We start from the raw sequence: 16,040 nt of genomic DNA, 5'->3' as shown, positions 1-16,040 counted from the left end.
TCTCCACAGCCATCTCTGGTGAAGATTTAAAGGAGAGATAGAGCTGCGTGTCATCTGCATATTGATGACATCGCAGCCCAAAACTCCTGATGATAGCTCCCAGCGGCTTTACATAGATGTTAAATAGCATGGGAGAGAGGATAGAACCCTGTGGCACTCCGCATGTGAGGGGCCAAGGGTCTGAAACCTCATCTCCCAATGCTACCTGTTGATGCCTGTCAGAGAGAAAGGAACGGAACCACTGCAAAACAGTGCCTCCTATTCCCAATCCTTCCAGGTGATCCAACAAGATACCGTGGTCGACGGTATCAAAAGCCGCCGAGAGATCCAGGAGGACAAGAAAGGTGGATTCTCCCCCGTCTAATGCCCTCCTCATATCATCCACCAGAGCGACCAAGGCTGTTTCAGTACTATGTCCAGTCCTGAAACCCGATTGGTATGGATCCAAATAATCCGTTTCATCCAAGTGTGCTGCCAACTGGCCAGCCACCACTCGCTCAATGATCTTCCCCAAAAATGGCAGATTTGAAACAGGGTGAAAGTTGTTCAAGACTTTGGGATCCAAGGAGGCCCTTTTCAAAATAGGTTTTATAATTGCCTCCTTGAGGGCTGGTGGCAAAACACCCTCCTTCAAGGATGCATTTACCGCCGCCCTGATCCCTTCGCCTAATTTCTCCCTACATTTCATAAGAAACCATGATGGGCAAGGATCAATCAGACAGGTGGTAGGCTTTACCGTTGAAAGCACCTTGTCCACATCCTCAGAAGGGAGAGGCTGGAACCCATCCCACAGAACCGGACTGCAATTGGTCAACTCTGGATCCCCCACTGCATACACAGCGTACGGAATCGAGTTCTTCAGGTGCTCGACTTTATCAGCAAAGTGCTTTGCCAATTTGTCACAGGAAGCCCTAGAATGTTCCAAGGGTTCCTGAGCAACTGGACCAACCAGGCTTCAGACCACTTGGAACAGCTTCCTGGGACAGCACTCTGCGGATGCAATAGAGGCAGCAAAGAAATCCTTCTTTGTTGCCCTCACTGCCACCTGGTAGGCAGCTATTGCTGCTCTAACCTGTGTCCGAGCATCTTCAGAACGGGATTTTCGCCACCGGCGCTCTAGTCGTCTCACCTCCTGCCTCAGACTACGCAACCGGGGTGTATACCACGGAGCTGTCTGAGTCCTATTCAGGGGGAGAGGACGTTTTGGAGCCACCCGGTCTAATGCCCTGGTGATTCCCTCATTCCACTCCATCACCAGGGTTTCGACCGGACGACCTTCAGCAGGTTCCAATTCCCCCAGCGCAGTCAGGAATCCCTCTGGATCCATCAGGCGCCTAGGGCGGACCATTCTAATAGGTCCTTTACCCCTGCGGAGGGAGTGTGGCATCGAGATGTCAAAATTCACCAGATAGTGATCTGACCATGACACGGGGGTAAAAGAAATAGCCCCCAACTTCAGAACACTTCCTACCGCTCCCAGGACAAATACAAGGTTGAGAGCATGACCGGCTACATGGGTGGGCTCAGTATTATTAAGGTGCAGTTCCCAGGAAGCCATGGTTTCCAGGAAATCCCGAGGGGCTCTACTGAGGGTGGTCTCAGCATGCACGTTGAAATCCCCCAGTACTAAAAGCTCTGGGGTCAACACTCGTACATCCGAGACCACCTCGAGCACCTCGGACAGGGAATCTGCCGTGCAGCGGGGCGGGCGGTACACGAGCAAGATCCCCAAACTGCCCTTCGGGCCCAACCTCCAGTACATAGTCATCCCCCCCAAACCCCAAACCCCTGCTTATTCACATACAGCAGATGGAGAAAAACTTTCAGCTTTGTGTAATGTGGGCTCAAGCACTGATCTTTGTTATGAGAATAGAGGTGTTACAAGAACACATGCATCTGGGTCCTACTCAGTACTGGGGAGGGCGGATGCAGCCCAAGGGCTGCAGGCTAGCCTACCCTGATATAAAATAAATATTATATGTTAAAATGTTCTATAAGTATCCCCTCACTTTGAGAAAAATGTCTGGAGAGATTACTTTTTTCCTTTCATAGCACAATACACAGGTAGTTTAAGGATGGATTTCTTCAAGCAGGTCTGGATCATTCGTTGTGCTTAAGTGCAGACCAACCAGAAGCCCTGGCCAGTGCAGTTATTTGAAAGGCTGATCAATAGATACCTTTTAATATGTTCCATTAAAATTCTCTGCCATTAAGAACATGGTGGCTGTTTCCTTATCACATGGTGGATAAGCAGTGACTGTCTTTTTTTAAAATACTGGTTACCTGCCCAGCAGTGTTGCAGAATGAGTGTGTTCTCTTCTGCATGCCAGATTTCAAGATGGATTAGGAGGATAAGGTGAGGAGGGACCTCTCACTCTCTGTCTGTGGCTGTATTAGTCCTTCTGAGCAATTCAAGACTGGCTCCAGGTTTTGGTGAGTTCTGACCAAATGACCTGTAGTAGGCCTCTTACTCACCGCACACATGGGCCTGTACACGCACCTTGCCCAAGCCTGGGAAGCAGAAGCAAGAGTCAAGTGCGGTAGGGTGGTGGGATGGCATTTGCCTATAAAAAGTTGAAAGGACAAAGCCGAGGAGGAAATGCAAGCCATATTCTATTGTTCCCCCACTCAAGCTTTCCTTGTATTTATTATTTATACAGCAGTTAATATGTGCCAAGTGCTGTGCTGTACATGAATGAAAATCTGCAAGTTCACTTGAAAAAGGGAAGAGGAGAGAAGCTGCAGGGACAGTGAAGTTTTTTCACAACATGAGATAAGAGTGAAAAGAAAGTAAAATAATCCAATGATTATCCTAAAAATAGGAAACAAACCAAAAATCAAATAGAGTTTCAATAGGGAAACACAAGAGAGAAACAATGAGTGAGGAAGGGCTGGGGTTCAGTGGCAGAGCATCTGCTTTACATGCAGAAAGTCCCAGGTTCATGACCAATGTTCAGGGATGATGGGAGCTGTAGTCCAAGAACACCTAGAGGATCACAGGTCCTCCACCTCTGTCTCAGGTTTTTAATGATCCTATATAATGAAGCAGGATCATCATGAAGCTCAACGAAGAGAGGGCAAGGTTTCCTGTCATTGATATGGCCTGTGGCCCAATCCCCAGCATTTCGAGGTAGGACTGGGGGTAGACCCCATCTGAAATCCTGGAGAGTCACCATTAGTCAGAGTTGACAAAACTGAGCTAGACAGACCAATTCAGTATAAGGTAGCTTCTTATGAATAATTTCCAGTTAAATGCTGGCAGAACTGTAACAGGGTCCCTGTTGAAGGAGCACATTTGACCCTGAATATAACCATACTGAGACTCTGGCTTTAAGAAAACAAGAAAGCTTACATTTATTATAGGAAATACTTACTGGATAAGAAAGATCCTAGTTCTAGTTAACTACACTGGGAAATGCAAAGAGCCATACTTGCTCTTTCATCTGTGCAGGAGAGAGAGAGAAAAGAAAGATGCCTCCTCTCCCAATATGGGATGAAGAAGAAGGAATGAGCAGTAAATGAGGTCAGCAACCCTAAGAGTATCAGTCCAGCACCTGAAGGAAGGTCAGTGCAGGTTAGGTCAGAAAGACAGTCTAGGAAGCCCAGAGGTTCCCCTCTATATCTACCCTTCCCCATGAACTCTCCCATCAAGCTAAGTTGCATCCCAAAACTTCCAACAATATATGAATAAGATTAGCATATGCTTGGAAGCCTGTGTACCATACAAATATTCTATGTATGTGTGTGTGTTGTATCTTGCCCTTCCTCCCAGTAGGAGCCCAGGGCAGCAAACAGAAGCACTAAAAACACTTTAAAACATAAAAACACACTTTAAAACATATTAAAACAAAACATATTTAAAAACATCTTTTTTTAAAAAAAGCTTTAAAAACATATTAAAAAGCAATATCAACACAGACACAGACTGGCATAAGGTCTCTACTTAAAAGGCTTGTTGAAAGAGGAAGATCTTCAATCAGAAAATCAGGATTGGGTGTAGCTCCTTGTCCAATGTGTGCAGTTACAAAACTAGATTTGCATCCACATACCTCAGGTTCAAATGACCATTTTAATAGTATGTTAGGAACGTGGGTTGAGTGCATCCAGGCTGACCTGGGTTTGTGGCTCATGCAACTGATGTTCATGCAGCTCTTTCACCATACCTTCAAACTCAGTAAACCTATGTTTACTGAGCAAGCTCTTTAAATTAGAAACCTTTACAGATAAAAATTTAACAAATGAAAAAGATGCCATGGATAGGTTCTGCAACCGTATTTCTTTGTTTCCAATAAAAAGTCTCTGCTAAACATTTCAGCAAAATCAGTTATTTATACCAGATGACCTACATTATTTTTTTCACAAAAAAATATTCATGCTACCACTGTAAACATTTTATCATTTAAAATCATGCAAAGTGGGCAAAGTTGAATGGTTTACTAAACACTGCAATATAACATGACAAATTTGGATTCCTTTTGTGTTGGACAACAATAGTGCATTTGAATATAGGAATTAAAAGAATAATTCACTAATAGGCAAAAAACCTTGCAGTTTAAGAACGTACCTATAGCCCACAGATATTTCTATCAAACTTTAAAAAGCAGGGAAATTGGGCAGCTATAGTGAATGCACCAGGGGACCAGGAAACCGGACCTCCTCTCTGAGATATTGTACTGCCCTACAAATTTGTCAAAATGCAAACTCAATTTGGGTTGGTCTTTCACAGTGTAATTCACTTGCTGTGTAGCCTGGAAGAATTTGGTAACATGTGCCTCTGAACATATGATGAGTGGTGGCAACACCTGCCATCTCCAAAGATGGAGAATTATATTTTTGTATGTTTGTTGGTGTTCTTCTTACTTTGCTTCTTTCCTGTCTTACTAATGTTTCTACAGAGAATCTAAACCAGAAAATTTTATTTCCCTCATTATTTATCCTAGAAATCTGTGTCAAATTCATTTTCATTAATTTCAAAGTCTTTTTATTGGTCAATGTCATATGATGGTAGAGACAGCCTTTTGTGTTTCAAATTGGAGGTTATGTTCTATTTTTATTTTGGGTGCATTAACAGTTGAATCTGAAACTGCAGTTTGATGTAAAATCAGACTGATTGCAAAATGTTGCTACTTCAGTAATGAAAGTGGAAAGTGGAAAAAAGAGGATGCATGTTTTCAGCCTGCTATATTTAAACCACTTTATCTAAGGCAAGGTGTTCATGATCAATTAAAAACATAGAGCACATCTAGAATTTTGCTAGAATATATTTCACCTCCCACTGTTTCATCTTGTGCAAATTGAGACACTTCTGAGGTCCACTGGAGACTATTCTGCAGATGTCAGTATCGTTATTCCACAATTATGTTTGCAGTTTTTTTAGTGTAAATTTTGCAAAGGGTTGCTGTACTTCACATATTCATAGAAATAAAAGCAAAAGAAAATGATTTCCTATAGGAAACTTCACTAAAATTGCAAAGTATATCAGACATATTTAAAGTGACCATCTGAACTATATCAACTATCTTAATAATGTTGCTTCCTCCTTGCTAAAAGAAATCAGCACAGTACATGTCTTGTTTCTATTATTTGGGCTGATTGCAGGTGTTGCCACCACTCACCATATGCTCAGAGGCACGTTACCAAATTCTTCCAAGCTACACAGCAAGTGGATTGGACTGTGAAAGACCAACCCAAATTGCGTTTGCATTTTGACAAATTTGTAGGGCAGTACAATATCTCAGAGAGGAGGTCAGGTCTCCTGCTCCCCTGGTGCATTCACTATAACTGCCCAGTTTCCCTGCTTTTTAAAGTTTGATAGAAATATCTGTGGGCTATAGGTACGTTCTTAAACCACAAGATTTTTTTACCTATTAGTGAATTTCCCTGCTTTTTAATCCAGGAGGTAAGAAATGGGATCCTGTGCAAGTTTGCTGAGAATGGATTGATCATTTGCATGCTTACTGAGTTCAGTGGGATTTATTCCCCTGCAATCATGCTTAGGATAGGTGAAACTGACCACAGAGGATGGGGAAGGGAGGAGGAGGAGGAGGGATGGATGGAAAAGCAGAGGGAAGGACTGGAATGGGAGCAGGCAGGAGGAGAAGAGGAGAAGGACAGATGTGATCATTTACATGTTTATTGAGTTCAGTGGGATTTACTCCCATGCAATCATGCTTAGGATAGGTAAAACTGACAGGGGGAGAGAGATGGAGGGCTGAAGTGGCCAGGGGAGGAGGAAGAAGGAAGAGGGGAGGGGAGGAGGAAGGGAGAGGAAAGCGGAAGGAGGGAAAAGGCAGGTCTGATCATTTGCATAATTATTGAGTTCAATTGGATTTACTCCTATGCCAGCCTTTCCCAACTAGTGGGCCACCAGATGTTGTTGGACCACAACTCCCATCAGCCTCAGCCAGCATTGGCAATGGTCAGGAAATATGGGAATTGTGGTCCAACAACACCTGATGGCCCACTAGTTGGGAAAGGCTGTCCTATGCAATCATGATTAGGATAGGTAAAACTGACCATGAGGGAGGGGGAAAGGGAGGGGGAAAGGGAGGGGGAAGGGGAAGGAGCATATTGGAGGGGGGCAAAGGAAGGGGAGGGGAGGGCAGGTTTGATCATTTGCATGCTTATAGAGTTCAATGGTATTTACTTCCGTGCAATCATGATTAAGATAAGTAAAACTGACTATGGGGAGGAGGAAGGGAAGGGGGAGGAAGGAGAAGGGGAAGGAGGGGATTGGAAGGGGAGGGGGAGGGAGGAACAAAGGAAGGGGGAGGGAAGGGGCAAGAGGGAGGGGATAGGAGGGAGAAGAAGGGAGGGTGGGTTTGGTCATTTGCATACTTTTTGAGTTCAATGGGATTTATTTCTGTGCAATCATGTTTGGAAATGAAAATGGACTGCTTTCAAGTCGACCGGACTTATGGAGACCCTTTGAATAGGGCTTTCATGGTAAATGGTATTCAGATGTGGTTTTACCATTGCCTTCCTCTGAGGCTGAGAGGCAGTGACTGGCCCAAAGTCATGGCTGTGTGGAGATTCAAACCCTGGTCTTCCAGGTCATAGTCCAACACTGACCTGGGGAAGGGGCAGGGAGGGAACAAGGTGGGGGAAGGGAGAAGATTGGGTGGGTGGGCACTGGGCAGAAGGGAAGCCCCTTTCCTTTCCAAACAGAAAACATTGTAAACAGTATCATTGCTTTTCAGCGTTTCCCCAACCTTTTTATTCTACAGAAGGCACATGTAGCCTCCCACTAGGGTTGCCAGTTCAGGGCCTGAGACTGATCCTGTATCTTTAGGAGAAGAGAAAGTCAGCCAAGTGCAGGTGTTCTTTCAACACTGTAATGGGAAAAACCACAAGGTGGAATTCTCCCTTCCTCGTGTACAACTTTTAAATATACAGAAGACCTCTTGGAGGCTGGGCATTAAAAATCAGCCAGGCATTTTTTTAACTTTTAAACTGCAGAAGATGAAGGTCAGAGTATGGGGCAAGGTCAGTATTAGGATTACAGGTACGCCTGCTCCACAAGCTAGAGGGAGCCCCAGCTGACGAAGCGTCAAGGCCCCAGCTGACAAAGCATCAAGGCGAGTTAAGCAGCAGAGCGAAAAGAGGGTAAGTAGCTCCCATTTATTCCATTATTTAATTGAAGTAAAACAGCTCAGAGCAATAAGTAATAAGGGCAGCCCAAGGTCACCCTGAGCTAGGAGCCAAATCCTGAAAGAACCTATATCTTAGGAGACAGATCCTAGGAGAAGGAAGCCCATAGAAAGCTAGTTTTCAACACCACCCTAGCAGGAAAGCTTCAGGGGACACTGTAAACAAGGCTAAATTCCAGTCGGAGAGAAGGGGGAAAAGGAAACTCCACTGACACATACAGGGAGAGAGTCAGCTCAGTCCTTGCTAAAAAGGGCAGCTTCAGCCTTCCTGAAACACAACCACAAGCTCTGTTTCCCTAGGTTAAAGAAAGGTCAGGCTGTTCTAGGTGGGAAAACAACAAACACAAAAGACTTGCCTGGAAGGCGCAGCCCCTTGATTAGATTAAAAGCAGCCAAAAGCTTAAACAGCCCCGTCCCTCGCTCAGGAAGGAAGGAAGCCTGAGAGAATACTAAAGAGTTAAGCCCCAGCTGATAGCCATCAGCCTCAAGTAACACATCATTGATGGGCAGCAGTAGCTGGGAGGAACCAGCCACACATATAAAGTCAGAGCACCCTAGCGAGGGAGCCTGCTCCACGAGCTAGAGGGAGCCCCAGCTGACAAAGCGTCAAGGCGAGTTAAGCAGCAGAGCAAGTTCGGCAGCAGGGCGAGGAGGCCAGGGCCCCCCACTCTGCCCGTCTGTTCCCTGACCTCAACTAAACCGCAGTCTCCAACCCATTGACGTAATAAACCTTAAACAAAACTATGCAGGTAAGAAGCCAGCAGGGGTGTGTGGGCTTTCCAGTGTTTTGCACCGCCTGCAGTATGTACGACTATCTGCCTGTTGGACAGAAGTCGTGGGTATGCTCTCGGTGCAATGAGCTCCTGGCTCTCCGGGAACGACTTCATTTCCTTGAGGCCAAGGTGGCGGACCTGGAAAAGCTGAGAGAGGCAGAGATGTGTGTGGAGGAGGCCTTCAGGGACGTTATAGCTGTGTCCCACTCCAACGATGATAGCTCTCCTGCTATCATGGAGAACGATGGTCTCGGGGAAGGAGAGCATCCAGCTGAGGAAGAGGGAAACGATCCCTCAGAAGGGACCCATTCCTTGGGGGATGAGCAGCTATCCTCTCGTGCCGAGGATATATCTCCAGGGGGTGGAGGGATCCTTGTAGTGGGTGATTCGATCATTAGGAACATAGACAGTGGGGTGTGTGATGGGCGTGTAGACCGCAAGGTGTTTTGCCTGCCTGGTGCGAAGGTTGCGGATATCGCCCATCGTTTAGATAGTTTGGTAGACAGTGCTGGGAAGGAGTCAGTGGTCGTGGTGCACGTTGGCACCAACGACATGGGGAAATGCAGCCGTGAGGTCCTGGAAGCAAAATTTAGGTTGCTAGGTAGGATGCTGAAAGCCAGGACCTCCAAGGTGGCTTTCTCTGAAATGCTACCGGTTCCACGAGCAGGACCAGCCAGACAGGCACAGCTTCGCAGTCTCAATGCGTGGATGAGACGATGGTGTCGGGTGGAAGGGTTCGGATTTGTTAGGCACTGGGGAACATTCTGGGACAAGCCGGGCCTGTACAAAAGGGACGGGCTCCACTTGAACCAGAATGGAACCAGACTGCTGGCACTTAAAATTAAAAAGGTAGCAGAGCAGCTTTTAAACTGACTGAGGGGGGAAACCCGACAGGAGCTGAGAAAGGTCCGGTTCGGAATAAACCTCCCCCCTGGGATAAAAACCAAAGAAATGATGAAATTTTAAAAGGGGTAGGCCTAGACGTAGGCATTGTGAGAGCAGGGGCACAGGATATAAATTCAGAAGGGCAAAATTACCACAGGCCTAACCACAAGTGCCAAAGACACTTGAAGAGAGACACTGCTTACAAGTGCCTGTACGCTAATGCTAGGAGCCTCCGAACCAAGATGGGAGAACTGGAGTGCTTGGTCTTAGAGAAGAGCATTGATATAGTGAGCATAACCGAGACCTGGTGGAATGGAGAAAACCAATGGGATACGGTTATCCCTGGATATAAACTATATCGGAAGGACAGGGAAGGACGTATTGGTGGCGGAGTCGCTCTATACGTGAAAGAAGGCATTGAATCCAGCAAGCTCGAAACCCCAAAAGAGGCAGACTCCTCCACAGAATCGTTGTGGGTGGTGATACCGTGCCCCAGGAGGGACTTAATACTGGGAACGATCTATCGTCCCCCTGATCAAAATGCTCAGGGAGACCTTGAGATGAGATATGAAATTGAGGAAGCATCCAAACTAGGAAATGTGGTAGTAATGGGTGACTTCAACTACCCGGACATAGACTGGCTGCATATGTGTTCCAGTCATGACAAAGAAGCAAAGTTTCTAGATATTCTAAATGACTATTCCCTAGACCAGTTGGTCATGGAACCGACCAGAGGGACGGCAACTCTGGACTTAATCCTCAGTGGGGACCGGGACCTGGTGCGAGATGTAAGTGCTGTTGAACCGATTGGGAGCAGTGACCACAGTGCTATTAAATTAAACATACATGTAACTGGCCAATTGCCAAGAAAATCCAACACGGTCACATTTGACTTGAAAAGAGGAAACTTCACAAAAATGAGGGGATTGGTAAAAAGAAAGCTGAAAAACAAAGTCCAGAGGGTCACATCACTCGAAAATGCTTGGAAGTTGTTTAAAAACACTATATTAGAAGCTCAACTGGAGTGCATACCGCAGATCAGAAAAGGTACCGCCAGGGCCAAGAAGATGCCAGCATGGTTAACGAGCAAAGTCAAGGAAGCTCTTAGAGGCAAAAAGTCTTCCTTCAGAAAATGGAAGTCTTGTCCGAATGAAGAAAATAAAAAAGAACACAAACTCTGGCAAAAGAAATGCAAGAAGACAATAAGGGATGCTAAAAAAGAATTTGAGGAGCACATTGCTAAGAACATAAAAACCAACAACAAAAAATTCTATAAATACATTCAAAGCAGGAGACCATCTAGGGAGACAATTGGACCCTTGGATGATAAGGGAGTCAAAGGTGTACTAAAGAACGATAAGGAGATTGCAGAGAAGCTAAATAAATTCTTTGCATCTGTCTTCACAGTGGAAGATATAGGGCAGATCCCTGAACCTGAACGAACATTTGCAGGAAGGGATTCTGAGGAACTAAGACAAATAGTGGTAACGAGAGAGGAAGTTCTAAGCTTAATGGACAATATAAAAACTGACAAATCACCGGGCCCGGATGGCATCCACCCGAGAGTTCTCAAAGAACTCAAAGGTGAAATTGCTGATCTGCTAACTAAAATATGTAACTTGTCCCTCGGGTCCTCCTCCGTGCCTGAGGACTGGAAAGTGGCAAATGTAACGCCAATCTTCAAAAAGGGATCCAAAGGGGATCCCGGAAATTACAGGCCAGTTAGCTTAACTTCTGTCCCTGGAAAACTGGTAGAAAGTATTATTAAAGCTAGATTAACAAAGCACATAGAAGAACAAGCCTTGCTGAAGCAGAGCCAGCATGGCTTCTGCAAGGGAAAGTCCTGTCTCAGTAACCTATTAGAATTCTTTGAGAGTGTCAACAAGCATATAGATAGAGGTGATCCAGTGGACATAGTGTACTTAGACTTTCAAAAAGCGTTTGACAAGGTACCTCACCAAAGGCTTCTGAGGAAGCTTAGCAGTCATGGAATAAGAGGAGAGTTCTCCCAATGGAGGGCTGTAGAAAGTGGAGTCCCTCAAGGATCGGTATTGGGACCTGTACTTTTCAACTTGTTCATTAATGACCTAGAATTAGGAGTGAGCAGTGAAGTGGCCAAGTTTGCTGACAACACTAAATTGTTCAGGGTTGTTAAAACAAAAAGGGATTGCGAAGAGCTCCAAAAAGACCTCTCCAAACTGAGTGAATGGGCAGAAAAATGGCAAATGCAATTCAATATAAACAAGTGTAAAATTATGCATATTGGAGCAAACAATCTTAATTTCACATATACGCTCATGGGGTCTGAACTGGCGGTGACCGACCAGGAGAGAGACCTCGGGGTTGTAGTGGACAGCACGATGAAAATGTCGACCCAGTGTGCGGCAGCTGTGAAAAAGGCAAATTCCATGCTAGCGATAATTAGGAAAGGTATTGAAAATAAAACAGCCGATATCATAATGCCGTTGTATAAATCTATGGTGCGGCCGCATTTGGAATACTGTGTACAGTTCTGGTCGCCTCATCTCAAAAAGGATATTATAGAGTTGGAGAAGGTTCAGAAGAGGGCAACCAGAATGATCAAGGGGATGGAGCGACTCCCTTACGAGGAAAGGTTGCAGCATTTGGGGCTTTTTAGTTTAGAGAAAAGGCGGGTCAGAGGAGACATGATAGAAGTGTATAAAATGATGCATGGCATTGAGAAAGTGGATAGAGAAAAGTTCTTCTCCCTCTCTCATAATACTAGAACTCGTGGACATTCAAAGAAGCTGAATGTTGGAAGATTCAGGACAGACAAAAGGAAGTACTTCTTTACTCAGCGCATAGTTAAACTATGGAATTTGCTCCCACAAGATGCAGTAATGGCCACCAGCTTGGATGGCTTTAAAAGAAGATTAGACAAATTCATGGAGGACAGGGCTATCAATGGCTACTAGCCATGATGGCTGTGCTCTGCCACCCTAGTCAGAGGCAGCATGCTTCTGAAAACCAGTTGCCGGAAGCCTCAGGAGGGGAGAGTGTTCTTGCACTCGGGTCCTGCTTGCGGGCTTCCCCCACGCACCTGGTTGGCCACTGTGAGAACAGGATGCTGGACTAGATGGGCCACTGGCCTGATCCAGCAGACTCTTCTTATGTTCTTATGTTCTTATGTTCTTATGTTCTTACTCTGTGAACATGGCTGATTTTTAATGAATTTCAACAGATTATGAGAACTCTGACAAAAAAAAGTCCAAAAGGGCTCTGGAGTTTTTTTCTCTCTTTTTAGACTTTGAACTCTCTATTCTCTCTGACTGTTTTGTGTATCGCCATGAAAATTGAGAGTGTTGTTAAGCAAGCGTTTCTGAGTTCGGGACTGTAAATTTGGTAAGGTTTTATTTTGAAATGAGTTTATGGGAAGCATCAGAATGGCATGGGAGGTATTTTCAATTTAACATTGCGGAATGTGAAAAATCCACGTTGGCTATAGTATACAGCCACTCTTGTGGCTGTATAATATCCAAACAGAAAGGGGGGGGCTTTGGAGTGAGTAAGAAGGGAGTCAGAGTGCAGATAGACCAGCAATTGCTGAAAATGACGTGCACACATACCAGTCTGATTTGGTAAGAGCCATCATTCAGTGGTAGAGCATCTGCTTTGCACATGGAAGGCCCAGGTTCAATCCCTGGCATCTCCAGATAGGGCTGAGAGAGAAGTTTGTCCAAACCCCAGGAGAACTGCTGCCAGTCAGTGTATACAGCACTGAGTTAGATGGACCAATGGCCTAACTCAGTATAAGGCAGCTTTCTGTGTTCCTTAAGAGCCCATAGTTATGGTAGAAGACAAGGCAGGGTGTTTGAATTAAATAAATAAATGCTCAGCACTAGACAATCCCACACAATCTCAATCATTTCTCAACTAAATTATTACTAAATTATGCACTGGAGATGGTGATTGTACATATTTCTAATATTTATACTTATATAAGATGCAGAGTTGCCCCAAGCTAGCAAAAGAAATATTTACACCAAAGCTTGCTTCTTTGTATACATTCTACTCTGAATTAAGAACCAAGCATACTAGAGATAGCAGTGCAAACAGTTCCCAGCACTCTGTGTCCTTCCATTCCCAACCCAGTGCTCAATTAGACATTTAGACCTCTTAATTTTGGCCTAGATCCTAAGAAATCTGAGCACTGATCATCATATAGAAATATCAGAAGGAGAAGAGATACAAGTTCCACACTCTTCTAGATACATGACTGATGGCTGACAACACCGACCATTTGTTGGGTACCTGCGTGTATTATTAGCATCATTTAAATATAGTCTTTCTTTTCCCAGTACCCTGTTAATGTGCTGTCTAATCCATGTGCCGTATCATATATAATAAACTACTGGCTTAAATTCAAAGTACTTGTTGCCTGGGTTCTGATCTTGCTCTTGGAATCTCACAGTCTGCCCTCCCCAAATGTTACTTTTTAAAATTACGAAGTGCTTTTCATGTGAATCTGAAGGCGATTTACAAACATACAATTTTTTTTAAAAAACAACTAAAGTAATTAATTTATGAACTGCCTTTCACTTGAGTGTCAATGTGATCAGCAAACACACCATAAAAACAAAAATAGTTTTATAAACAGTACACAACAAATTCCACAAATATGAGACCTTTTCATCCAGCTGGAAAAACATGTTGAAAGAAACATGTGTTTCCAGAAAGCACAAATAGCAGGCACCTGCCATATCTCAACAGCAATGCTGTTCCACAAATATCTTATTTATTGTTTAGCTACCATTTCAGTAACCCCGAATCAGCTTTGTTTCATTTGACAATCATTTTGAAAAACTCTGACTTACCCAAAACAAAAAGTTGAAGATGAACATAGAGTACTTCATGCAGCTGCTCACACCAGCCATTTTAATTTTTTTCTAAAAAATCCAACAAGGGCAGTTAAACAGGTGTAAAACCTCTCAGAAGAGTTCCCCTCAAAATACTTTTTGTTCCACACTCTTTGAGGAAGCTCATAGATCACTTCCCTTACTTTGAAATCAGAAGTATGTACAATTAGTCAGATCATGCATATCCTGTGGATAAATATTAACTAGGCAATTTTAAAAAAGCACCAGTTAGAGCTATCTCTGACTAACATCTGTGACGTTCTTTCAGTTTATAGAACCAACCAACATACTTTACAGCTAAAGCCATATTTGTCCAACACCTCAAAAGTAAATATACATATTGGGGGCTAGGTGAAGGGAGTGAAAACGTAAGTGCAAAATGTCAAAGGGCTAGAGTGTTAAGGCCAATAAAAATGTTAAAAGAACATGCAACAGTTTTAGGATTTCCTCTTTCACCCTCCTTTTGACATGCTGCCGTATTTACTATTACCTCAGAGTTTTAGTTTGAGTAATAGGATATATGCTATACATTTTTGCCAAAAAGGAAGGAGTTGAAAGCAAGAGTCTACCGTTCTTACTTCTGTTTCCCTGTTCGGTCTTTGTCAATTTCCTCTAAAGGCTTTTGTTGTTCTTATGCAACAGCATTCTAAGGGGAGAATCTGGGCGTGTTTGCAGAGTATGTCCCCTATGCTTGTACCCTCTTCTTATGGTTTCAGCTGTTCTACTGTCTTGAAAACTATCTTTTTACACACAAAGGAAATGAATAGAGGCAGGATTTATTTCAGAATGAACACCAAGTGATGGTGTGAATGGTACTTTTTTTTGCTGATGTTCATTTAGATTGTATTGAAACCCAAATGTACTTGCACCAAACAATCACTGGGCTTTTTGACTTACCACATTTTCTAAAGCAGCACCTTTAGCCAAGGCTTTTTAAAATGAATTTTCACAGGGGAAGGGGATGATCTCAAAAGGAAACTTAAAAACGTGCGAAAGGGCATCTTTAACTTTCATTTTAAATAATTAAACACATATTTGGGTAAGTTCTGTATTAAGGAGCATTTATTAATAAATCACTCCAAAACAAAGGTGGTAGTTTTTGGGAAGAAAAGAAAAACCCATCACTGGAAACTTAATGATGCCCCCATTGAACAACTTCGTAGTGCTAGATATCTTGGTTTAATATTCAATGCCAACCTTACATGGAAACCACATTTTGATGCAGTTAAGTTGAAGGTGTCCCATTTGATCCATTCGCTACTCCACTTTTTTAAATTTAAAGGTGGGAGTCTGGTTCCTCCGGTTGTGGAGGTTTTCCGTAGAAAAGTAATCCCTCAGCTCCTTTACGGTGCGGAGATCTGGGGATATGCAAATATCTCGGCCCTTGAGATAGTTCAGAACACCTTTATGAGATCTGTCCTTGCTGTTTCCTTTTTAAGGACAGAAACAGGTCTCTATTCTGTTGAATCTTCTGTACATGTGGCTCTTGCCATGTATTGGCTGAAGCTGGCATCCATGAATGATTCTCGCCTTCCTAAAAAGTGCTTTTTAGAACAATTACAGAGCCCCTCTCATAACTCTTGGTTTAAGCGATCTAAATTTATTTTGTCTACATATGGGATCAATACGGAAATTTTACCCTCTTATGCTTCATTGCGAGCGAAACAGTTATTTAAGGCTGTTGGCTTTAATGTGCTACTGGCTAGGAATGTTTTCTACAATCTTATTTGTTTTTCAATTTTAATTCAATTTAATCCATTTTAATTCCAATTTAATCCCATTTTGAAAGGTTTTACAGCTTTTCCGCTAGGTTCTATTTTAAAATATGTATTTTAAATATGTTTATTTCAGACTTT

At 43.6% G+C, this 16,040-nt stretch overlaps 1 protein-coding gene across 1 annotated transcript in view; it reads right to left on the bottom strand.

Moving 5' to 3' along the window:
• Positions 1-14,308, bottom strand: part of TSPAN8 (tetraspanin 8) — a 37,631-nt gene extending 23,323 nt beyond the window's left edge. The window contains exon 1 of the mRNA XM_061637816.1: positions 14,143-14,308. Coding sequence (XP_061493800.1) covers positions 14,143-14,202 — 60 coding nt within the window. The 5' untranslated portion in view covers positions 14,203-14,308. The remainder of the gene's footprint in view (positions 1-14,142) is intronic.
• Between the last annotated feature and the right edge of the window lie 1,732 nt (positions 14,309-16,040).

This window comes from Rhineura floridana, chromosome 8, assembly GCF_030035675.1.
Source record: "Rhineura floridana isolate rRhiFlo1 chromosome 8, rRhiFlo1.hap2, whole genome shotgun sequence".
NCBI classification, from domain to species: domain Eukaryota; kingdom Metazoa; phylum Chordata; class Lepidosauria; order Squamata; family Rhineuridae; genus Rhineura; species Rhineura floridana.
The sequence above is the reverse complement of the archived record's forward strand: the minus strand, read 5'-3'. Positions and strand labels throughout refer to the sequence as shown.